This window comes from Macaca thibetana, chromosome 2 (genome assembly GCF_024542745.1).
Source record: "Macaca thibetana thibetana isolate TM-01 chromosome 2, ASM2454274v1, whole genome shotgun sequence".
In the NCBI taxonomy this organism is placed as follows: domain Eukaryota; kingdom Metazoa; phylum Chordata; class Mammalia; order Primates; family Cercopithecidae; genus Macaca; species Macaca thibetana.
In genome coordinates, this window is record NC_065579.1 from 89,417,779 (window position 1) to 89,442,206 (window position 24,428).

Consider the following 24,428-nt stretch of genomic DNA (forward strand, 5'->3'; position numbering starts at 1 on the left):
ACCGTTTGCGTCCCGAGAGTTGCCTTAACAATCTCAGCACTTGTCAGAACTTGAGGGAAAGGAAGACTTTCCATGACTGGGTTTCCTGCAGCCACAAAAAAACAGGTAATGGAGAAAGCTAGTTTGTGATTCTTATATTTGACACAGCCACAAAAGGAAGAGGCAATCATCATTGTATTTGGTGAAAGCCTCTTCTTGACTATTCTGTAAAGGTTAGACCAGCACTCTGCTTCTTCCCTATACTTTCCTGCTGCCCATCTGGTAGCTACTCCTGTTACTAGTGACCCCACTATACAGGGAGCAGAGAGAGAAAAAGAAGATGAAAATCTGGCTTCCAATAAATTATTTTGGTAAGAAGCATCCTGAGAGTGGAAAGCTTAAAACACCATTTTGGACTGTCTGATTTTCAGCCAATCCTAATTTCCACTGGCAAGGGTAGTTGAAAGTTAACAACATGTTCAAACAAGCACCACACAGAACACATATCCATTTATTTGGGAAATTGCTTTGCCTGTAAACTCACAACTGATAAGGCACATTATTGCAAAATCATTGGGGTGGAGGGAGGGAGGCAAATCTAAGATTCCTGAAAAGGGGCAAAGGGCACACACTTGCGATGCTGTGGAAAACGCATTTCTCCTTCCCTCCCCCTACTCCAGAACACCAAGGGCCACAGTCTTCAAAGTCTGCTGCCTCCTTCCCCCACTCTCATTATCAAGGCTTCTTGTAAAGAAACACGTTTTCAACAATGAAATCCTTGGTGTGAAAGGATCATACCATAACCGAAAACCATCACCTGGGAATGCACTCTCCCTATGGAACATGAGTATTCCCAAGAATTCATGTAGAACAAGAGGCCTAGATTAAAGTCTTGGTAAGACCCTTGGCCAAACCAAATCATCAACCCAGCAGATGATGTCCAAGAGCCACGGTCTGGTAAGTCCTGATGAGATACTCCTGCGGGGTGCAGGATCACAGGGCTGGTCAGTTTAGGTGCCAAGGTCCCTCTGTCTTTGGAAGCATTCATCCAGGTCTGTGCCAATTCCGTACTGCAGCTAGAGGAAGTAATGACAGCTTAGCGCATTAAGATACAACACAACAAAGTTATCAGAAGCCAAGGTTTCCCTTTGAATTAAGACATAAAATTATTAAAAGATGCAATTATTCTTTGGTTACTCTCAGCAAATAAAAAAATGAAAAACATTCAGAAGGTATACTGCCTGATGGCCCCATCTACTGAACTCATTCTCCTAGCATGACACAGAAGGGATTCCTGCAGAAATGACAGATAAAATGTTTGCCTGGTCATCTGATTCAGGTGAGTCAAGGGCCCTACCCCATCCAGATGGATAAGAATTTCTCCAGAACATATCCATCACATACAGCGTTTGCTCCATTCATATTTAATAGTCTGTTTGCAATCAGCTTAACTGTCAGGACATGCAATCACAAGTAGGTTTGACATACATGGTAACATCAGTGTGTCTGAACACAAGAGCATGACAGAAATCATCATGCATGTGAGCAATACGTGGAAGTCCTAGGCAGTTCGTCAACTTGTTTCACTTGGCTTATGAAGAGGTAGGTCATCAGCAAAAAAGTACAAAAGAAATGCTCTTCAAGAGACGAACAGAAGATGAAGAGTGGTGTCAGTGATGTGGGTTCCCATGTCATCATCGGTACCAAACATCCACAAAGATGCAACAGGAGGACATCTGTCCCAACAGCCTGTCACTCTGCAAAAGTGGTACTCTGGACAAGGACGGTCAGCATCTTCTCCCAAGGCAGCTCAGGGGCTGGCATGAGGCAAATACAACAGGCTATCCTGAGCTCCTTATTAGACCACAAAATATAATACAAACAGCATTTTCTTTTTCTTTCCTTTTTTTTTTTTTTTTTTGTTGAGACAGAGTCTCACTCTTATCACCCAGGCTGGAATGCAGTGGTGTGATCTCGGCTCACTGCAACCTCTGCCACCTGAGTTCAAGCAATTCTCCTGCCTCAGCCTCCCAAGTAGCTGGGATTATAGGCGCATGCCACCATGCCTGGCTAATTTTTGTATGTTTAATAGAGACAGGATTTCACCATCTTGGCCAGGCTGGTCTTGAACTCCTGACCTTGTGAACCACCCACCTCGGCCTCCCAAAGTGCTGGGATTACAGGCGTAAGCCACTGTGCCCGGCCACAAACAGCATTTTCTAGGAGGCATCCATTGTAGTGTCTGCTACACCAGGGCTGGTTTGAAAACCTGATGTAATACACCTTCAAGAGCAGAGTGTCCTTTCTGACAAGACACTGCACATTGATGCACAGTGTCCATATCACCTATAGAAGGCAATTAAAAACAATGAGGAGCTTTAGAGGACCACATCCATTACACAAATAAGCAACTGAGTCCAGGGACGTGGCAAACAGAAAATCCAGATCACGTGTCTTTTCTACTGTGTATGTGATTAGCAGTGCTTGTTTCATTCAATTGCAGATGTTTCTGACTAAATTTTTTAATGAGGGTTCCAGGAATTAATGCCACCATGGCAATGGCCAATAGCTTAAAGACAGTGTCCCAGGAGAAAAGAGCATCCAGAGAGGTTAGGGTTGACAGGATGGAGCCTGTCTGCACACAGATGAAATTGTATGGGATCAAACCTGCAAGAAGAAAAGGGAAAAGTACCTGTTACTAACAGCAGCAAAATTAAGAAAATAATAATTCAGAAATGTCACCAGGAACAGTGACTACAGTTTTTTTTTTTTTTTTTTGCTTGACTCTTGACCCTTACACATATTAACTCTTTCCCTTCTTTCCTTCTTTTCTTTTCCCTCCTTTCCTCACTTCCCATATATACCTGTCTTGTTCAACAAAAGAACTTGAGATATTTACACAAATAATACATACTACTATAAGATAATTTTAAAATAGGGCCAGGAATAGTGGCTTATGCTTGTAATCCCAGCGCTTTGGGAGGCCAAGGTGGATCACCTGAGGTCAGGAGTTCGAGATCAGCCTGGCCAACATGGTGAAACCCTGTCTCTACTAAAAACATAAAAATTAGCCGGGCGTGGTGGCATGCACCTGTAATCCTAGCTACTCAGGAGGCTGAGACAGAAGAATCACTGGAACCTGGGAGGCAGAGGTTGCAGTGAGCCGAGATCTCACCACTGCACTTCAGACCAGGCGACAGAGCTAGACTCTGTCTCAAAAATAAATAAATTAATTAATTAATTAATTAAAATTTCAAATAGGAAAAGCAAAATGTGTGCAGAAGAATACAAGACATCAGGGAGTACAGTTACTAGAAAAATGCATAAGGTTCACCTGTTTGCTAAAAGTGGGCCCCAAATTTGGTTCTGAGTACCCAACAGCCAAAGTAAAGAGAGAAGTGCCATTGCTGACAGTTTTTTAAAAGAAGTACTATTCACGTTCTGCACTGTCTCAAAGATGTCATCAAATCCACTGTATTCCAAAAGTCTGACTGGCTGACCAGGCTAGCTGCAGAACAATCAGCTGGTGACACTGTTAAAAACACATCCTCGGGCTCCACCCCAGAAATTCTGGTTACTTGGTTCTAGGGTAGTGCCCAGGAACCTGTATTTTAAAAGCCCCTTCTCCACTCCCATCCCGAGATTCTGATTGGTTTGGAACCCTCTGATAGTCCATTCCTCTTCTATAGGAGAGGAAGCATACAGGAGATGAAGATCCCAGACCCCTCAGGGTCACACAGCTTGTGAGATAGGGGACAGGAAGCCTGGCCTCCAGAATCTTGCCAAGCCACCTAGGTAATTAGAAGCCGCAAACCCCCACTAGCTGAGGGCCTGAGGCACTTGCCTGAAAGCCACTATGACCAGAATTGGCTGTGGTAGATCTTGCTTCTATTTAAGATCTCCATTTCTCTCAGGTATCCCCTATTAATAGCAGCTGCTCAACCACAGTTTTGCTCTGTTTGACCTAGAAGCCCTGAATCGTCTTTCCCTCTAGGCTCTAAGGAAGGTTGAAGAGAAAGAGATCCTTGCATTAGGCTTAAGGAGGGTGGTTTTCTTCCAGTATGGAGAAAGCAGCATCACTGATCTTATAGGATGTTAGCACTTTACCACTCTGATAAAGGTGGTCCAAGGCCCCTACTTTGAGAAACACTGCTCTAGTCCCAGCGCCTTATCTGGATGAGTGGCCCTTTCAGAGCAAGTAGCTTGCTGGAGGTCATATAATTGTCAAAGGCAAGGAGAAACTTTAGATATCGTCTAATTCAGTAGACTGCAAAACTCAGGATCCAGCAGAATCCCTTCTAGGGACTAACTACTTGCATCACCTGGAAAACATCAAAAGATCCTGATCCCTGAGTCCTACCCCAGAGGTGATTTAGTTGATGTGTGGTGTAGCCTTAGCTTAGGGATTAAAATCTCCACAGGTGATTTTTTTTTGGGTTTTTGTTTGTTTTTGTTTTTTGAGATGGAGCCTCACTCTGTCACCCAGGCTGGAGTGAAGTGTCATCCACTCAGCTCACTGCAACCTCCACCTCCCAGGTTCAAGTGATTCTCCTGCCTCAGCCTCCCAAGTAGTTGAATTACAGACGCACGCCACCACGTCAGGCTAATTTTTGTATTTTTAGTAGAGACAGGGTTTCACCATGTTGGCCAGGCTGGTCTTGAACTCCCAACCTCAAGTGATCCGTCCGCCTCAGCCTCCCAAAGTGCTGTGATTACAGGTGTTAGCCACTGAGCCTGGCCTCCAACTGATTTTTAATAGGTTTGCAGGCGATTCTTAATAGGTTTGCAGTTTGAGAACGACTGGGTTTGCAGTTTGAAAATGACTAGGAACTGGATTAAAATGCATATTCCCAGATTCCACTCCCAAGATTCTGATTCAGTAGGTCTCGAGTAGGCCCCAAATCTAGATTCTCAACAAGCCCCCTGACCCTACCAATCTGATAAAGGTGGCCCAAGGCCCACACTTTGAGAAACACTGCTCTATTCCTAGCCAGGTGGCCCATTGAGGGTAAGTAGCTTGCTGCAGGTTGTGCAATTGTCAAAAGGCAGGAAGGAACCTCATTGATGCCAGCTCTTCCTAAGGCAGAACTTAATCAAAACAGTGGCCAAAAACCAGACAGGAAGTCCCTTGCTCTGCTCCTTTCTTCTGTCCCCACTCAAAACTCATGGACACATACCCTCATTCCAACCCTGCTCTTCCTGCTAGCATTTACTGAGTACTTACTACAGGCCAAGTTGTATACTTTACACAGACTATCTCTTCTAATCCCAGTGCCCAGCGCATACAGCCATGCAATGAACAATCTTCATTTAGTCCAAAAGTATTTTTATGGGTTTTCATGTTGAAGCCTGAGTAGATCTGAAATCAGGAATCATTTCTTTAGATCATAAGGCTTGAAGTCACACTTTGTGAGCCTGTGTTCTCAGAAACAGGCATATGCTCATGTGGCCAATAACCCAGGGCAGACCCCCAGTGTGACAGCTCTGAAGACTCAAAACTACCCCACTAGCATCTTACCGATAAGAACTGAGAAGAAGAACTGTACGATGGGGATGTTCAGAATTGGGGCCGAGAGGTTCAAGAACCAGTTTGGTGTCATGGGGAAAAGTCTCAAAAACAATAAGAAAAAAAACAAGCTGTTTCTGTTCTCCTCCACCTGTAGCCAAAGAGAAGAAAGCTGTTAAGAAGTAGAAAGGGTTTCCAGGTATTGAAAACTTGCTGGTGCCAGGCACTGTTCTAGACACTTTACATAATCTGTTCCCAATTCTTCCAACAACCCTTCAGGGACAGATTGTTTTCCTCATTTTAAAATAGAGGTGCTGAGGATCAGAGAAGTCAAGAACTTGCCCAAAGTCACAGAGCTGGTAATGATGGAGCTGGGATTTGATCCCAGGTCTATGTCTCCTGAAGACATCAAAAGAACCCCTAGGACCTCCTGAGACAGTGTGGAAGAGCACTGTGGGAAATCCCTGCCACTTGCTTCTCTTAAGGCCATGCACGTGGTGACTTTCTGGGGTCCCAGCTCTCAGATGTGACCCCTCCCCTTACCTTTCTCTGCAGCAGGGCCACTTTATCAGGAAAGTAGGACACCACCAACTGTTTGCCAAAAATACTGGAGAGCAGGTAGCAGCATGTGGCACCCACCGAGGTCAACACACAACACAGCAGAAGCCCCAGCCACGGCCCAAACAAGGCACCAGCTAAAACATTCTGCAAAGAAAACAAACCCTCAGGCATGTGACCATCTGGCAGCTACCAGCAACCTCATCTTGGAGCCTGAGAGTCATAGGTTCCCTCCTCCTTCACTGCTTTTTTCCAGCTAAAACCCAATTGCCTTATTTATTTATTTATTTTTAAGAGACAAGATCTCGTTCTGTCATGCAGGCTGGAGTACAGTGGCATGATCATAGCTCACTGCACCTTCAAACTCCTGGACTCAAGTGATCCTCCTGCCTTAGCCTCCCAAGTAGCTAGGACTGTAGGCACACACCACCACATCCACCTACTTTTTTTTTTTTTTGAGACGGGGTCTCGCTCTGTCTCCCAGTCTGGAGTGCAGGGGCCTGATCTCGGCTCACTACAACCTCTGTCTCCTGGGTTCAAGCGATTCTCCTGCCTCAGCCTCCCAAATAGCTGGGACTACAGGCGTCCACCACCACTCCCGGCTAATTTTTGTATTTTTAGTAGAGACGGGGTTTCACCATATTGGCCAGGCTGGTCTCAAACTCTTGGCCTTGTGATCCGCCCGCCTTGGCCTCCCAAAGTGCTGGGATTACAGACTTGAGCCACTGCACCCGGCTTTTTTTTTTTTTTTTTTTTTGAGACGGAGTCTGGCTCTGTGGCCCAGGCTGGAGCACAGTGGCACGATCTTGGCTCACTGCAAGCTCCGCCTCCTGGGTTCACACCATTCTCCTGCCTCAGTCTCCCGAGTAGCTGGGACTACAGGTGCCCGCCACCACGCCCGGCTAATTTTTTGTATTTTTTAGTAGAGACAGGGTTTCACCATGTTAGCCAAGATGGTCTCCATCTCCTGACCTCGTGATCCGCCCGCCTCTGCCTCCACCTCCACCTCCCAAAGTGCTGGGATTACGGGCGTGAGCCACCGCGCCCAGCCTACATCCACCTACTTTTTAAAATTTTTTGTAGAGATGGGGTCTCACTGTGTTGCCCAGGCTGGTTTCAAACTCCTGGGCTCAAGTGATCCTCCCACCTCAGCCTCCCAAAGTGCTAGGATTACAGGTGTGAGCCACTGCCCCACGTCCTAATTGCCATTTAAAGAGGTGACTGAAAAATTATGAAAAGACTGGGAACTACACCTGGCATCAGTCTCTTCACCTTGAAAATGAGGATAAGGATAAAAGCCTCAGGGGGCAGGAGAGAATTAAATGGGATGTGTGGCTGTGGTAGATTCTGCAATCACTGGGGCTCCAAGAAAGTAGAAATGAAACTCACAAGTTATTTTTACTATTTTAAAAGATGAACACAAACCATGAATTTTCCCTTGGTGGGACCACACAAGCTATATAAGATGTCTTGTTTCTTTGCTTTGTGCTGGAATTACATCCATGTAGTATGCTAATCCCGGGGGTTCCATGTTGACCAGAGCTCTAGCTGACATTTGAAGACGTCTTAGTTTAAGAAAAAGGGAAAAGTGAACCAATACTTCCTAAATGCATTTTGGCTGCTAGACATCATCCTGACAAAACATGGGATCCAAGACAGAAAGTAAAAGGAAGCCTTGGTATTGGGAAGAGGGGGAGCTGCTGAGCACTGTGTTAAGTGCTTGACTACATGACCTGTGTAATCCTCACTACATCCCTGAGTCATGCCATCCTTGCCCCATTCTACAGGTGAGAGATTAAGTATCTTCCCCAAGACCACAGCAGGCAGAGTCAGGGTTCATCCTCAGGTCTGGATGTGGAGCCCCCACCAAGCAGCAGCTGGCTCGCAACCCTGAAGAGGAATCAGTCCAAGACAGAAGACAGACACAGGGAAGCCTCAAGGAGTCAGCCCCTGACCCCGAGCCCCACACCCCAAGCCCCACACACCTCCCCTGCCTCTCTTGGACATGTCTGCTTTTCTTCTAGTTTCCAATAAGGAAACTGCTTGAGCAGGTCCAGCCTCAGCCTAGAGGAGAGAAACATGCTGGGGCAGGAGAGGGAAGCAGTACAAAAGGAAGCTGTCAGTGTCTCCCCCTTCAGTGCTCAATCCCACAGTAGGCACGCTGAGGGCCACTGTGTGCCAGCCCCGCTACACTCACTGTCACGTTTAATCATCCCCACACAACAATCCCAGGAGGTTACAGGGGAGTATCCGAATTTTACAGGGTAGGAGGGGGGGCAGGACACTGACCAGGAAGCTGGAGCCGGGGATGGCAAAGCCCTGTTTGTAGAGGTAGGCACTGCAGAAGAGCAGGAACACGTAGGCCTGGTGCTCCTTCCGGTAGTCTCGAAGGACCTCAGAGAGTTCCCGCAGCTCTGCCAGGTCGGAGGGGAACCACAGGGACCTGGGGATTTGGAAAAGCAGATGGAAACATGAGTTCAGATCAGCCCAGTGCCCACGAGAGTCATTCGCTGTGTCTTCCTTTCAGAGTAGGTTTATAAATATGCCCATTATCTGGTCTGCTGGGAACACATACACTCCCAATGACAGACGACCTGATACGACGTTGCAGAGACAGACAGGAGAGCCCTAGTTTGGAAGCAAGAGACCTGGGTTAGCATCCCAACCCTGCTACTTTCTGTTGTATGTCCTTGGACTAGTCCCTGGGTCTGTTTCCTTATCTAAAAATGAGGGGTTGGTGCTAAATAGTCATTAAGTTCCCCTTTAGCTTTGGGATTTTAGAATCTGTTCTTAAGAGGCAAATGGATTCATTTCCAGGCAAGTTCTAAATGTCCTAAATTGCCTTCCTTTCAAGGACATTGCCTCCCCCACAAACCAAGAACAATTCAGATTTCAAACTGTTCCTGAGGTGCCAAGTAAAACGACTTTTTAGCATTCACTATAAAGCCAATTAAAGATTCTTCAGGCAAGTATATCTATCCCATACTACAAACGTAACTTTTTTGATAATATGTCAGGCTTGAATCAAACCCTTTAAAGAGCCTACTATTTCATTCTGCTCTTAATCTGGTCCTCAGTGCACTTTGAATCCTGTCCAAAGGTTACAGTATAAAGGCTACCTTGCCTCTACCATCTGAACAGTCCTTGAATCCATCACTGATTAATTATGAGCAAACCCTCCCACTTCTCATGAGAATGCTTCCCTTGGTATGTCCCACACCCACAGCAGAGCCTTCTTAACTAGAGCAAAAGAATACAATAACTGAAAACAGTTGCCTTAATAGTCAAATATGAGTAATTCCCTTGACCACACAATGCTGTACTAGGCACACTTCCATGCACTTTATAAAGAGTATGCAGCACTCATAAAAACCAGCCACGTAAGTATTGCTCTGCCTCCTGCCTCGACCAGTCGTTCATTAGAATGGTAAAAGTAGGCCTAGCGCGGTGGCTCACGCCTGTAATCCCACCACTTTGGGAGGCTGAGGTAAGCGGATCACCTGAGGTTCGAGACCAGCCTGACCAACATGGTGAGACCCTCGTCTTTACTAAAAATACAAAAATTAGCCGGCCGTGGTGGCGCGCGCCCGTAGCCCCAGTTATTCGGGAGGCTGAGGCAGGAAAATTGCTTGAACCCGGAAGGAGGAGGTTGTAGTGAGCCGAGATCGCGCCACTGCACTCCAGCCTGGGTGACAGAGCGAGACTCCGGCCCGGGGGGGGGGGGGGGGGCGGGGGGGGAAAGGTAAAAGTAGAGACAACCAGGAAGAGGGGCAGAGCCGATACTTAATTTGCGAATAATTTAAAGTTGTCCATGCAACATTTCTCCTGAAGACCTAACGTCTAAAGTCTCAAGGGCAGACCTGACGGAAGTGGGGTGAGGTGGAGGAGAGGCAGCTGAAAGTGGACTTGAAGGGGCTGGGGGCCCGCACCGGGGCGAAGGTCGGCTGGAAATGGGGCCCAGGGCTGGGACTGGGAAAGCAACGGCGCGGGCAGGCTCAGCGCCGCGTCTCCCTCGGCAAATCCATCCAACCAAAGGCACCGCGGCGTGACGCCCTGCACACCCCGCAGCCGGCACCACACAGGTCCCAGTCAGGCCCGGGACCGGGCTCTCATTTCACCCGCCTGTCCGAGACCGTGTGGACGCGGGTCCAGATATCAGACCCGGATTCCAGTTCAACAAGAGAACTTCAATTCCCAACGCCTCCGATACCGGAACCCGAATCTCCCGATTCCCAGCCCAGGTCCTTGGACCTGGCTCCCTTCCTCTGACCCGAACCTGGATTCCCGCTACGCACCTGCCTCCAGCCTCCTCGGTGGAGCCCAGTCTCCGCCCGCGGGGCAGTCGCGTCGACAGCAAGTACAAGGCGAAGGTGCAGCCAGCGAAGACCAGAAGGAGGCCGAGCAGCGGGCGCATGTCGGCTCCGCACCCCGGCCCGCGGGGCAGCTGAGAGGCTCACTTGCACGCCGGGGCGCAGCGGCGGGCGGACTGAGGCAGCGGATCACGTTCGCAGACGGACCGGGGAGGGGTCCGCGCCAAGACCCGCCCCCGAACCAGGCCCCGCCTCCCGAGCCAGGCCCCAGCCCCGGATTCTGACTCCGCCCTCCCTGTCCTTCGGTGGAGACTCCCGGAAAAACCTGCCTCCCAGGCTGCCCTCTCTCCGTCTGTCTGTGCTTGTTTTTCTACGTTTATCCCTGTCGCTTTCTCCACTTATTCTGCAGTCATGGAGCGCCCCCAGTGCCGGCTCAGTGCCAGGGCTGGGAGATCGGGGGGCGAATCGTGAGCCTGGCCTACAGCGAGCTTGCAGTCTAGTGGTCAAGGCAGTCTTGTCCACAACCTGCTGTCACACGAAGCAAATGTAGCTGGTGTAGCACCAGGGGCTGCAATCAGGTGTGGTGGGGCGGCAATAGTGACCACGGAAATAATCAGAATGCTTTCAATTCAGCTCCTACTATATTCCCATTATTCCTGAGCCTCACAATCATCCTCCAAGGTAGATATTTTTGTCTTTCTCTAACAGATGAAAACTCTGCGTTTCAGAAGAATTAAATGACATCCCCCGAAAAGAGAGACAGTATAAGAATCCAAGTCAACCTGAGTCCAAAACCAGTGGTCCTTACACTGTGTTGATTTATGGAGGAGATGGAGTTTAAGTTTACCTTCAGGGATGAGCAAGACTTTTCTGCAAGCAGAAAAAGGAGAAAATGGGTGAACAATGGCCCAAGTAAGTCACCAGAGTCCAGTTTCAGTGAAGCCTAAGGTACATGAGAAATAAGTGAGAATCTGGGGACAAACAAGAGTGCACTGAAGGCAGGCTAAGGAGATAGATTTTTAATAATGTAGATGAGACACCAACAGAGGTGTTTTTAAGTAAGAGAATGATTTAGTTCCTGTTTTAGGATGTTCGCTTTGGCAGATAGCCGCAACTGTCCTGATAAGAAGGCAAGCCGGCCTAGCTCACGCCTGTAATCCCAGGATTTTGGGAGGTCGAGGCGGGCGGATCACTTGATGTCAGGAGTTCGAGACCAGCTTGTCCAACATGGGGAAACGCTGTCTCTACTAAAAATACAATAATTAGCCGGGCATGATGGCACGTGCCTGTAATCCCAGCTTCTCCAGAGGCTGAGGCACAAGAATCACTTGAACCTGGAAGGCAGAGGTTACAGTGAGCTGAAATTGCATCACTGCACTCCAGCCTGGGCGACAAGAGCGAAACTTCAGGAAAGGGAAAGGGAAAGGGAAGGAAAGGAAAGGAAAGGGGAAGGGAGGAGAGGGGAGGAAGAGAGAGAGAGAGAGAGAGAAGGGAGGGAGGAAGGAAAAGGAAAGAAAGAAAGCCAAATAGGGAGCATTTTTCAGAATTCATGTGCACAAGATTTCGCAATTATATGTCCAAGAATGTAATCTACATCCAAGAATGTAATGGAATTTAATTCCACATCCAAGAATCCCCATAGGGAGCAAAGATGTATATTTAAGGGTGTTCTCTCAGCTTTGTTTTTATGTTAGGAGATTGGGAACAACCTAAATGCCCATCAGCTGGCGACTGGCTAGGTTAACTATGGTATATTCACAAATAGAATACTAGGTAGCCTCCTAAAAGAGGAAGGCAATTCTACACATCCTGATATAGTGTGGTCACCAGATAGATGGCTCAGATACAAATAAAACAAACAAGTTGCAGTATTAGAGTATGCTATGTATGACTCCTTTTAAAGGACAAAAAGAGGATATACTTTAACTTTTTAAGATACTAAAGTATTTATTTATTTAAATTTTTTTTTCACAGAATAGTTACAGCATATAGAACCAAAAAATAGTTCCAAATGAAATTACTCAATGTCTGAGATTTGCGTCGAAATAATAGTACAGGGGTTTAGTGAGTAAGGATATAGGTAGAACAAGATTTCCATGAGTTGATAGCTATCGAAGCTGGGTGATCACCTGGAGGTTTTATACTATTTGGATGTTATACTATTTTTTTTTCTATTCTTGTGTATGTGTCAAATTTCCACTTAAGAGAATGGGGGGAAATGGTGTCAGCCCTTCATTCCGGCTGAACACACCATGTTAGTTCAGGCCCCGTCACACTACTCTTCTAGCCATCTGTCAATCTTCTCTGCCTGGCAAATTTCTACTCTTTCATCAGGACCCAGGATAATTATCACCTTCTCTGAGAGGCCTTCTCCAACCCCTATAGTCAGAAACATTTGTTCTCTATGCTTGGGTCCCCTGAGAAATGTCTGTAATCTTGTTGCAAATACATATTCCAGTGTCATTATCCATCTCCCTAGTAGACAGTGAACATTTCCATCAATGAAACAATGTCTCAACTATCTTCTTTCTGTCTCAACCCTTAACCCTGGCACCTAACAATTGTTTGTTAAATTCATGGGTCAGGTCTAGTGAAGACAATGATTAGCTGTTTGGTTTGGTACATATTGACCTTGAGAAGTCAAAGGGATATGGGAGGAGAGAAAGTGAATGAGGAACTGATGTTATTGAGCCTGTGCTGAGACTGCTGGGGCAAGAAATAGAGTGAGGAGAAAGGAGGTGAGGCTCCTGCTGGCAAGGACCTCACTTTCCTTTCAGCTGGGGAAGAGCATGGAAAGATACAATTCTAGAGCATGGTAAGTGCCATGGATGAAATAGACAAGGCAGAACTTACTCCACTTCAGCAAAGCGATGTCAGTATTCTACTTATGAATGAGTGGATGAACACAGGTTTGGATGAAATCACTTGTGCAAAATTTACAGCTGTGAGTGCTGAACAGGAACAAGCCTTTGTCTGCCATCAGGTGAGGCCATGCTTTTTCCTCTGCCCTTCACTGCCACTTGACATGCAGGTGAAACTCTGGAGCTCAGACCAAACATTCAGATTTGGAGGTCATTCTACAGGAGATAGTTGAAGTGAGGGGAGGGGAGAAGGTCTCCTAGAAACCACATGAGAGGGAAAGTAACAGCAGCTGACTTTCGTTGAGTACTTAGTACACTCCAGACCCCATACTAAGCTTTTTTTTTTTTTTTTTTTGAGATAGAGTCTCGCTCTGTTTCCCCAGCTGGAGTGCAGTGGCGCGATCTTGGCTCACTGCAACCTCCTCCTCCTGGGTTCAAGCGATTCTCCTGCCTCAGCCTCCCAAGTAGCTGGGACTGCAGGTGCGTGCCACCATGCCCAGCTAATTTTTGTATTTTTAGTAGAGATAGGGTTTCACCGTGTTAGCCAGGATGGTTAACCTCACCATCTGCCTGCCTTGGCCTCCCAAAAGTGCTGGGATTACAGGTGTGAGCCGCTGCACCTGGCCCATACTAAGCCTTTTACTTACATGAGTTTATGTATTTCATGTAACAACCCTCATGAAGTAGGAACTCTTTTTTGAGGAACAGGGTCTTACTATGTTGCCCAGGCTGGTCTTGAACTTCTGGCCTCTGGTGTTCCTCCTGCCTTGGCCCCGCAAAGTGCTCAGATTACAGGCTTCAGCCACCATGCCCAGTCTAAAGTAGGAGCTCTTTTATAGCCTGGGAAAATGAAGCTTAGAAAGAATGAAGTCAACAGAGCAACAGAGGTCACACACCTTGCGAACAGCAGAGCCCAAATGTCTTACCATGCACTAGCCTTTTGAGAAAGAAGACCGAGATCAGGAGCTGGGTAAGGAAATGGTGGAAACAGTGAAAGAGAACGAGATGCCCCCTTTCATTTGCGAGATGAGAAACAGAAAAAAGAAACATCCTGAGAGCCCAAGAAAGACTGTTAGGAAGGGAACTGGGGCACAGTGTCAGAGTCCATGGAGAAACCCAGCAGGGAAACCTGAGGGTCATGGAAACTGGCCAACATGAGGTGGTAAGGGACCTTTGACAGAGCTATTTTGGGTGGTGCTAACCTGCTTTGCCACAGGCTCACGACTGGAGCATTTGCTTGCTTCCTCTGACCTGCCCCCTGGACTCATGTTGTGATTCCTCTCACTCAACCTGTCTGCCTGGGAAAGAAGCCCTGGACTGTGTTTCCCCAATCTCAGCATCCCCAACCCTCCTGGCCCCCAACCCAGTACCTGCAGAGCTAACTCTAACTGCCCAATGCACCTCCTGCAGGCTGCAGCAGCCCCCATCGAGGCCACTCATTTACAGCACAGGCCCACACAGTCTAAGAACAGCTGCAATCCTCCATCAACTGCAGTCCTTTCCCAGGCACATGCTGGATTGGGAAACAGGTGGGAGAAAAGAACAGGTAAGAGGTTCCTGTGGGAGTGAGTTAGCCTGGCATTTACTGTGCCTCTTTGTGAAGAGCAGCCAACCTTTTCTGGCTTAATCAGACTTGCCCAGAGCATTTGAAAAAAGTAGCTCTGGGCCGGGCGCGGTGGCTCACGCCTGTAATCCCAGCACTTTGGGAGGCCGAGGCGGGCGGATCACAAGGTCAGGAGATCGAGACCACGGTGAAACCCCGTCTCTACTAAAAATACAAAAAATTAGCTGGGCGCGGTTGTGGGCGCCTGTAGTCCCAGCTACTCGGGAGGCTGAGGCAGGAGAATGGTGTGAACCCGGGAGGCGGAGCTTGCAGTGAGCCGAGATCGCGCCACCGCACTCCAGCCTGGGGGACAGAGCGAGACTCCGTCTCAACAAAAAAAAAAAAAAAAAAAGAAAAGAAAAGAAAAGAAAAGAAAAAAGTAGCTCTGAAGTCCATGTAATTTTGCCTCCCCACCCCCACCCCAACCATGACTGATTGGAACTGGATAGATGTCTTCCTCAGGAGGAGGAGCCAAGGGCTGTTTCCTGTCCCTGGACTTTGGAATTGGGCCATCTAGTCAGTGAGTGGCCAAGAACCCAACGAAGCTGCCCCATGAAGGGAACTGAGCTCAGTCAAAGAGATTCGTGGCAGAGCGCTAGGGTTAATAGAGGCCCACAAACTCTTATTGCTGAAGGCTCTAGGGCTGCCCCATCCTTGCCCTTCCTGAGATTTGATGGATCACCTCTCCCTGGGTTTCCACAAGTCCTCTCTCTCTCTCTCTCAATAATCTATTAAATTTGGGTGTGAGTGGATTTCTGTCCCTTGCATCCAAAGTCTCCTTGGCTATGATGGAGTTCTATAGGAATGAGAGCAAGAGGCAGGGGTCCAAGGGTAGGAGCTTCTAAGTTTAGGACTTTAGAAATAACACCGTTAAGTGTGTTGATGTCTAAGTCAGAGTGGAGGTGATTCTCTCTAAGCATCATCCATTCCGTTCTGTCCCACAGACATTTATCAAGCGCCTGCTCTGTGCCTAGCATTGTGCTAGGTGCTAGAGAGCCAAAAATAAATAAACAGCAGCTGCTCTTGTGGAGCTCACAGTCTTGGAGGGGTTAAAGACACGGAAACAAATTACAACACAGCTTAACAACAGTGACAGAAGCACGTATGATATGGTTTGACTGCAGCCCCACCCAGATCTTATCTTGAATTGTAGTTTCCATAATCCCCATGTGTGGTGGGAGGGGCCCAGTAGGAGGTCATTGAATTATGAGGGCAGTTTCCTCCATGCTGTTCTTGTGATAGTGAGTTCTCACGATTTCTGATGGTTTTATAAGGGGCTTCCCCTTTCACTCAGCTCTTATTCTTCTCTCTCCTGCCACCATGTAAAGAAGAATGTGTTTGCTTTCCCTTCCATCATGATTGCAAGTTTCCTGAGGCCTCCCCAGTCATGTAGAACTGTGAGTCAATTAAATCTCTTTCCTTTATAAATTACTTGGGTATTTCTTCATAGCAGCCTGAGAAGGGACTAATACAACACACAAAGTTGGCAGCAAAGTGAGTGGTGGAAAGGAGTCGTGGAAAAGCAAACAAGGGAGGGTTTTAACTACAGCTTGACATCCTCCAGTAATGTGGTCAGGTCCTGGAGGGTTTTGGCAATGGTGCTAAAACGAGGGTGTAAGAACAAAATCCCCTAGATTTTGGACAGGTGAGCTTGCTGAGGTGTCGGGACCACCTGGAAAATGTGATAAGAAGTGACAAAGCGGCAGGGTGCAGTGGCTCATGCCTGTAATCCCAGCACTTTGGGAGGCCAAGGCAGGCAGATCTCCTGAGGTCAGGAGTTCGAGGCCAGCCTGGCCAACATGGTAAAACCCTGTCTCTACTAAAAATACAAAAATTAGCTGGGCGTGGTGGCACGTGCCTGTAATCACAGCTACTCGGGAGGCTGAGGCAGGAGAATAGCTTGAACCCAGGAGGTGGAGGTTGCAGTGAACCGAGATCGGGTCGCTGCACTCCAGCCTAGACAACAGAGCAAGACTCTATCTCAAAAAAAAAAAAAAAAAAAAAAAAAAAAAAGTGACAAAGGAGCTAACTTCTGTCTTTTCTGGAAAGTCTGGGAAATGGGCTATTAGCCTCCAAAGATAATGGAGACAATAGTAATGAAGGTGTCTGGGAGAAAAGTCTAAGACAGAGAAGGTTAGACACCCTCATGAGAAGGTTAGGCACCCTGGTGAGAAGGTTAGGCACCCTCATGGAAATGCACTGTGGCTAGGGTGGAGGGGAAGTCTTTACTCACAACTGAACATGGTTCCATGGGGGTCAGAAGATAACAAAGTGTTCATTTAATACATGTTTCCTGAATGCAGACTATATGGGAGGCACAGGACTCCTGCCTTGCAGAGCAGTCTAGTGGAGAAGACAGATATTTATCAAATAATCACGCAAATAAAATGTTAAAAATATAGGCCAGGCATGGTGGCTCAGACCTGCAATCCCAACACTTTGGGAAGCCGAGGCAGGCAGATTACTTAAGGTCAGGAGTTCAACATCAGCCTGGCCAATATGGTGAAACCCTGTCTCTACTAAAAATACAAAAATTAGCTGGGCATGGTGGCGCAGGCTTGTAGTTCCAGCTACTCAGGAGGCTGAGGCACGAGAATCATTGGAACCTGGGAGACAGAGGCTGCAGTGAGCCAAGATTGCACCACTGCACTCCAGCCTAAGTGACAGAGTGAGACTTTATCTTAAAAAAAAAAAGTTAAAAAATACAACTAAAAAGTGCTATGAAGGAGAGGTACAGTGCGGAACTTCTCTGTGTGGAAATAAGGTCAAAGAAGACTCCCTGAGGAGGTGGCAATTGAGCCATGAACCAAATGATGAGTAGGAGGTTACCAGTGAAGAGGGAAGGGAAGAGGGTAGACTGTAATTTAATTGTGTTTTGAATTTGACACTCAGACAGATATATGGTACTGAGAAAGAGAGGGGAGGAGTAGCAAGGATAACAAGAGACAGTCAAAAGTTCCAGGTGCCCTTGGAAGAAAGATACTGAGAACAGAGTGGCCACGCTTGTAACTGCCTTTGTTTCTCCTGATCACTGTTACATGAAACTTATTGAAATTCATACCCTCTCCAGTGAACAAACTTCCTTTCTTTATCCATTCATTCATCCATCTACCCGTCCTACAGTGAGCCAGGTACCTGGCTAGGAGACCCGTTAGCCCAGAGTTTACAAATTGGTAGAAATTCTATTTCAGGCATTTTGTTGCTATTGTTTTGACTCCCTGCTTACCAGGAAAGGAAAGAGAACAAAAAAGTGACTGTGCTGATCAAAATATGGACCAACAAAACTCTAAGAAGAAACCAGGGCCGCCGGGTGCAGTGGCTCACACCTGTAATCCCAGAACTTTGAGAGGCCGAGGCGGGTGGATCACAAGGTCAGGAGTTCAAAGCCAGCCTGGCTAAGATGGTAAAACCGGGTCTCTACTAAAAATACAAAAATTAGCCAGGCATGGTGGTGGGCACCTGTAATCCCAGCTACTTGGGAGGCTGAGGCAGAGAACTGCTTGAACCCGGGAGGCAGAGGTTGCAGTGAGCCAAGCTTGTGCCACTGTACTCCAGCCTGGGCCACAGAATGAGACTCCATCTCAAAAAAAAAAAAAAAAAAAAACCAGGGTCTACAGCACACTGATCTCTCTATCCACAATTGCTGAGGAAATGTGGGAAGAAGGAGGAAGGATGGTAAGATATCCAAGAGCTTGTTCCACTCAGAGTTCAGTCATCCCTCACTTAAATAAAACAGACTCTGTATTTGATGCAAATGTAAATCTGTAAGAAGATGTGCCACTCGGGAATATATTTATAGATTTCTTTAATTTATGACATAGAGAATCCATTTCTTGGCCGGGTGTGGTGGCTCATGCCTGTAATCCCAGCACTTTGGGAGGCCGAGACAGGCGGGTCACCTGAGGGCAGGAGTTCAAAACCAGCCTGGCCAACATGGTGAAACCCTGTCTCTACTAAAAATACAACAATTAGCCAGGTGTGGTGGCGCATGCCTGTAATCTCAGCTAGTCAGGAGGCTGAGGCAGGAGAATCAATTGAACCCAGGAGGTGGAGGTTGCAGTGAGCCGAGATCACACCATTGCACTCCAGCCTGGGCAACAAGAGTCAGACTCCATCTCAAAAAAAAAAAAGAGAGTCAATTTCTTCATAACAAGGGCTGTTTTCACAGATAGCAGTTGAAGGAGCAATCACTTGGGTGAGGAGGAGGTGACTGGGCCTGTGGCACCTCACAGACCTTCCTACAGTGGCTACAGCCATGGGACAGATGGTGCCTCCCCTCACACTGGGCATCTGGCCCCAGGGATTGTCTTCCCTTCTTTCTGGCCTCAGCCCGACAGGACCTCTTGACTGGACTCCTGCTGTCATTGTAGATTCACATGGAAGCAAAGGATTCCTCAAACTGGAGGCTTCGGATTCTCCAAAAGCAAACCGGTTCATACTTTGAATTCACATGTTAGCAAAACAAGTGACAGCCTTGTTCCAAAAGGCTAACATTAATTACCTCTCATAGGTGGCATCGTGAATAGTATTCTTTTTTATTTTGTATCTATGCATTTTCTAAATTTCCTTCAATAATCATAGATTACATTGATAATAAAGAAGTGTGAACATTTCTTAAGGGTTGCTTAAAATGAGGGTCGCCTGTAAAGTGATCCTTCTCCACCTTGGGTGAAAAACAAGCTCTGCTTCTCCTTCTCTTGCCTTATGCTCCATCGCCGGTCCCCGTGTAGAGAGGCTACCCCACGGCTTCCTCATCCTTCTTTCTTCATCCACTTACTATCTAGTCCCAGCAGCCGCCCTCTTAGCTGTCAGTCCATCCCCACCTCCTCCAGCTCCTCCATGCTCCAGCAACACTTTAAAGAAGGCAGAGGGCCAGCATGTGGCTTTCGTGCCTTCCCAGAACAAACAGCCTGAGAGAGAAGCTGGTGTTGAGAGAGAGAGGCTCTCTCATTGCAAATTAGATAAGCCCTATGAAAATAAATAAAAGCATATTCACATTTATCAAACATCTCATAGATGTGGCACCTATGGGATTTCAAAAAACCCTTCATAGACTTGCCTCCCAAACCCACACAGCAGCCCCATGAGGTAGACATCAGTTTTGTTCCCTTCTACGAGTGGGAACTGGAGGAAGGTGGCACAGAGAATGCAGAGTTGAGTCCATGGTGAGGCCTCCAGTCCATCCTTCCCTTGAAGATGCTTGACCTGCAGCCGCGATGGGCAGAACCACCCATGTGACAGGCAGCAGAATTGACAGGTCGGAACAAACGAGGCCCCAGGACGCAGCAGACACAGCCCTGGGCTGCCATGAGCCTGGCTATTTCTGACTTGCCCTAGTTAGGAGCTCCCTTCCCAGGATCGTTTTATAATCACAAGGTTGTTTGATGTTGTACAATGTGACATCCATAGGACGCTACTGAAAAAAGCCTTGGTTTTTTCATACTTTTTGTGCCTTGCAGAAAAGGTGAGGTGAAGCTTTCAAACAGCCTGTGGTTGTAGCTTTCTTTCTATTATTGATGCCCATGTGTCCTGGCAACAGTTACATCTGCAACTTTGGGCAAAGAATAGGTTGGAAGACTGTTTCAACGTTTTCCATCAGGACAAGATCATACCGACACAGCTGGGGCCTGGGAAAATAAGACAAAATATCCTTGTCCATGAATTTACAAAAATGCAATGGTCTAGTAAATAATATTATATCCTTAAGATACAAAATTACCTAGCAATTGTTTTTAATATAGAAAATGCTTATGGTGGTTGGGTGCGGTGGCTCACGCCTGTAATCCCAGCACTTTAATAGGCCAAGGCGGGTAGATACCTGAGGCCAGGAGTTCAAGACCAGCCTGGCCAACATGGCTAAACCCCGTCTCTACTAAAAATACAAAAATTAGCTGGGGGTGGTGGCTCATGCCTGTGGTTCCAGCTGCTCAGGCGGCTGAGGCAGTCCTTGAGCCCAGAAAGTGGAGGTTACAGTGAGCTGAGATCGTGCCATTGCACTCTCGCCTGGGTGAGAGAACAAGACTCTGTCTCAGAAAAAAAAAAAAAAAGAAAAGAAAATGCTTATAGTAAGTAAAACACCAAGGAGAAAGCAAGATATATGGCCAGGCACGGTGGTTCATGCTTATAATCCCAGCACATTAGGAAGCTGAGGCTGGCAGATCACCTGAGGCCAGGAGTTGGAGACCAGCCTGACCAACATGGTGAAACCCTGTCTCTACTAAAAATGCAAAAAATTAGCTGGGCGTGGTGGTGTGTGCCTCCCAGCTACTTCGGAGGCTGAGGCAGGAGAATTGCTTGAACCGAGGAGGCGGAGGTTGCAATGAGCCAAGATTGTGCTACTACTATACTCCAGCCTGGGGCCTGGGTGACAGAGCGAGACTCTGTCACCCCAGCCCCTCAAAAAAAGAAAGAAAGATGTAAAATTGTATTTACCATATAACTTTAGCTTTAAAAACAATAAAAGAAAGAAGATTATATAGAAATAACAATAAATATTAACAGTGGTTGCCCCTGAATAATGACAATATGGGTGATATTTTTCTGCTTCCTATCAATTTCTGTACTTTCTAGATTTTGTAAAATAAACATATATTGTCTGATATTCAGGGGAAAAAAGTATTAAAAAGTTTTAGGATGGGCCGGGCGCGGTGGCTCAAGCCTGTAATCCCAGCACTTTGGGAGGCCGAGATGGGCGGATCACGAGGTCAGGAGATCGAGACCATCCTGGCTAACACGGTGAAACCCCGTCTCTACTAAAAAATACAAAAAAAATAGCCGGGCGAGGTGGCAGGCGCCTGTAGTCCCAGCTACTCGGGAGGCTGAGGCAGGAGAATGGCATAAACCCGGGAGGCGGAGCTTGCAGTGAGCTGAGATCCGGCCACTGCACTCCAGCCTGGGTGACAGAGCGAGACTCCGTCAAAAAAAAAAAAAAAAAAAAAAAAAAAAAAAAAAAAAAAAAAAAAGTTTTAGGATGTAATGACTATCCTCTTAGGAGAAACTTGTATTATTAAATGTTTTAGGGTACCCTAAACTTTCTTTTTTTGTTTTTTTTTTTTTTGAGAGAGAGAGGGTCTCACCCTGTCGCCCAGGCTGGAGTGCAGTGGTACGATCTCGGCTCACTGCAACCTCCGCCTCCCAGGTACAAGCAATTCTCCTGCCTCAGCCTCCCAAGTAGCTGGGATTACAGGCACACGCCACCACTGCCCAGCTAATTTTTTATATTTTTGGTAGAGATGGGGTTTCACCATGTTGGCCAGGCTGGTCTCGAACTCCTGACCCAGGTGATCCACCCACTTTGGCCTCCCAAGGTGCTGGGATTACAGGCATGAGCCACCATGCTCAGTCCCTAAACTTTCAAGAAAAAGGAATTCATAAAGTACTAACTGCTCACATCATTTCCTGTCTCCCTCTCTGTCCACAGGTTAGATGCTAGGACTATATGGTAGAGGGGCATTTGTCACAAAACATACATGTCAACACAGCTCCGTACTTTAAAAAATAACAATAATTCTTTCTCTCCTTCTCCCCTTCTTTCTCTGTTTGTCTGTCTCTCTCTTCCCACACATACATTGTTGCTTATTTTTTCTGGAGCAATTGAGAATAGATTGTTTACTCCTTAAGACTTCATTGTATATTTCCTAAGAACAAGGACATTTTCAGTGCCATTATCAAATTTAAGAAATTCAATATAATACTTTCATACTGTCAAGGGTGTGGTGGCTCATGCCTGTAATCCCAGCACTTTGGGAGACTGAGGCGGGCGGATACTTGAGGCCAGGAGTTCAAGACCAGCCTGGCCAACATGGCGAAACTAAAAATACAAAAATTTTTTTTCTACTAAAAATACAAAATCACAAATGCAAAACTTAGCTGGGCATGGTGGACACGCCTGTGGTCAAAGGAATAATATGTTCAAATTTTCTGTACCTTTTTTTATCCTAGGCTCTGTTTTATCAGCTTGCCAAATTATACAAAGCTTTCATTTCTACAACAAATTACCAGCTTACAAGTAGTGTGGTAGTTAGGGAAGAATTGTATAATTCTCAGCATATAACAACTGTATTTCCTTGGATTACTAGGCCATCTATCTTTAAGTACATGCAGTATAATTTTCTTGGATTACTGGGCTACCTGTTTTTATTTTTAAATTTTTTAAATTTAATTTTGTGTTTTTATTTTGAGATAGGATCTTGCTATGTTGCCCAGGCTGGACTCCAACTCCTGGGCTCAAGTGATCCCCTCGCCTCAGCCTCCTGAGTAGTGGGATTACAGGCATGCACCACCAAATCCAGCTGGGCTGGGCTATTTGCTTTCTGGCCTTTTTTTTTTTTTTTCTTTTTTTGCAGAGACGGGGTCTCCATATGTTGCCCAGGCTGGCTAGAACTCCTGAGCTGAAGCAATCCTCCCACCTTGGCCTCCCAAAGTGCTGAGATTATAGGCCTGAGCCACTACACTTGGCCTGGGCTACTTGTTTATAATAAAGACTAGTTTTGGAAAACCCATCATGTCCTTCATTGTGAATAATAGAGTCTTATTAAAACATCAGACCAAGCAGATTGGACAGGATCCAGCAATATCCCTGGAAACTAGCATTTTGTCTACCCTCAGCTCACCTTTCCGGATGGGCAAGGGACCTTAATTTCATTCGGAGAATCCTGAGCTTGTACCTTGGGCCTATTATAGATCCTGTAGAGAACATCAAGGAAACTGCAGCCACTTTATCCAGATCTTGATTAAATCTTGCAAGTAGACTCACTTGGTGATATTTCTGAAATGTGGTGGGTTCACTGGAAGGAAGAAATAATATTGAAAAATGGATAAAGACTACTAATGAAAGAAAGCAGTTTTGAAGCCTACAAGTCACTGGTAAGCTGGTAACTACTTCACCCCATAGCCTGCACTAGCTGATGTGTTGTTTGTTTGTTTGTTTGTTTGTTTGTTTCTGAGACAGGGTTCACTCTATTGCCCAGGCTGGAGTATAGTAACCTCCCAAGAACTAGTCAACTTTGATGGGCAAAGTCTGCTGACTCCAAAGGGCTGTGTAAGTGACCCAAAATGACATTAGAGCGATATGATGCTAATGACTGCCTCCTACACACCAGGTGATGTCCTTGTCTCTTGACTCATCTCTCCGACCCCCTGAAACATTCTGCGAGGGGGGCATTATTCTCCTCATTTAATAGACAGAAACAGATGCTTACAGAGATTGAGCTCCCCAGGTCACAGGCCTTATATGCAGCAGTGAAGGGATTCCAGCCCAGTTCTGACTGAATTCAAAGTTATGATCTTTCCATTAAACTGCATCCCTAGATGCCTAAGTACATCTTTAGCCAAACTAGATGTTAATTGAATTGTGCCTAAGCATGCATTTTATTTAGTTCTCCCTCTCAAGATGAACCTTAAAAGAGGCAAATCCAGAGTCCGATACTTTTTTCCAAGTGTATAGAGATGTTTTCTATAGGTGGGAAACCAAATTGAAGTTAAGGTATATCACTGGAGAGGTTCAGTTCAGTCAATGTCTTTCTGGGAGGTGGAAGGACCATGGAGCCCCTGGCTTCAGGAACAGAAGGCTTGCTCTAGACATTAATCCTTTGTGGTTTTCTTTTGTTCTT

General features: G+C 46.6%; 2 protein-coding genes across 2 annotated transcripts in view; both read right to left on the reverse strand.

Annotated features, from left to right (window-relative positions):
* Positions 1–476: 476 nt before the first annotated feature.
* TMEM41A (transmembrane protein 41A) lies at positions 477–10,553 on the reverse strand. Its single transcript, XM_050780258.1, has 5 exons — positions 10,339–10,553; positions 8,333–8,486; positions 6,029–6,190; positions 5,498–5,636; positions 477–2,646 (listed from the first exon to the last, which is right to left on the reverse strand). The coding sequence occupies exons 1-5, from the start codon at positions 10,455–10,457 to the stop codon at positions 2,426–2,428; spliced, it is 795 nt and encodes a 264-aa protein (XP_050636215.1). The 5' UTR covers positions 10,458–10,553; the 3' UTR covers positions 477–2,425.
* An 8,802-nt stretch (positions 10,554–19,355) lies between these two features.
* Positions 19,356–24,428, reverse strand: part of LIPH (lipase H) — a 54,826-nt gene continuing 49,753 nt past the window's right edge. Inside the window, exons 9-10 of the mRNA XM_050780254.1 lie at positions 23,430–23,603; positions 19,356–20,444 (exon numbers count right to left, since the gene is read on the reverse strand). Of these exons, the coding sequence (XP_050636211.1) occupies positions 20,357–20,444; positions 23,430–23,603 (262 nt within the window). The 3' untranslated portion in view covers positions 19,356–20,356. The remainder of the gene's footprint in view (positions 20,445–23,429; positions 23,604–24,428) is intronic.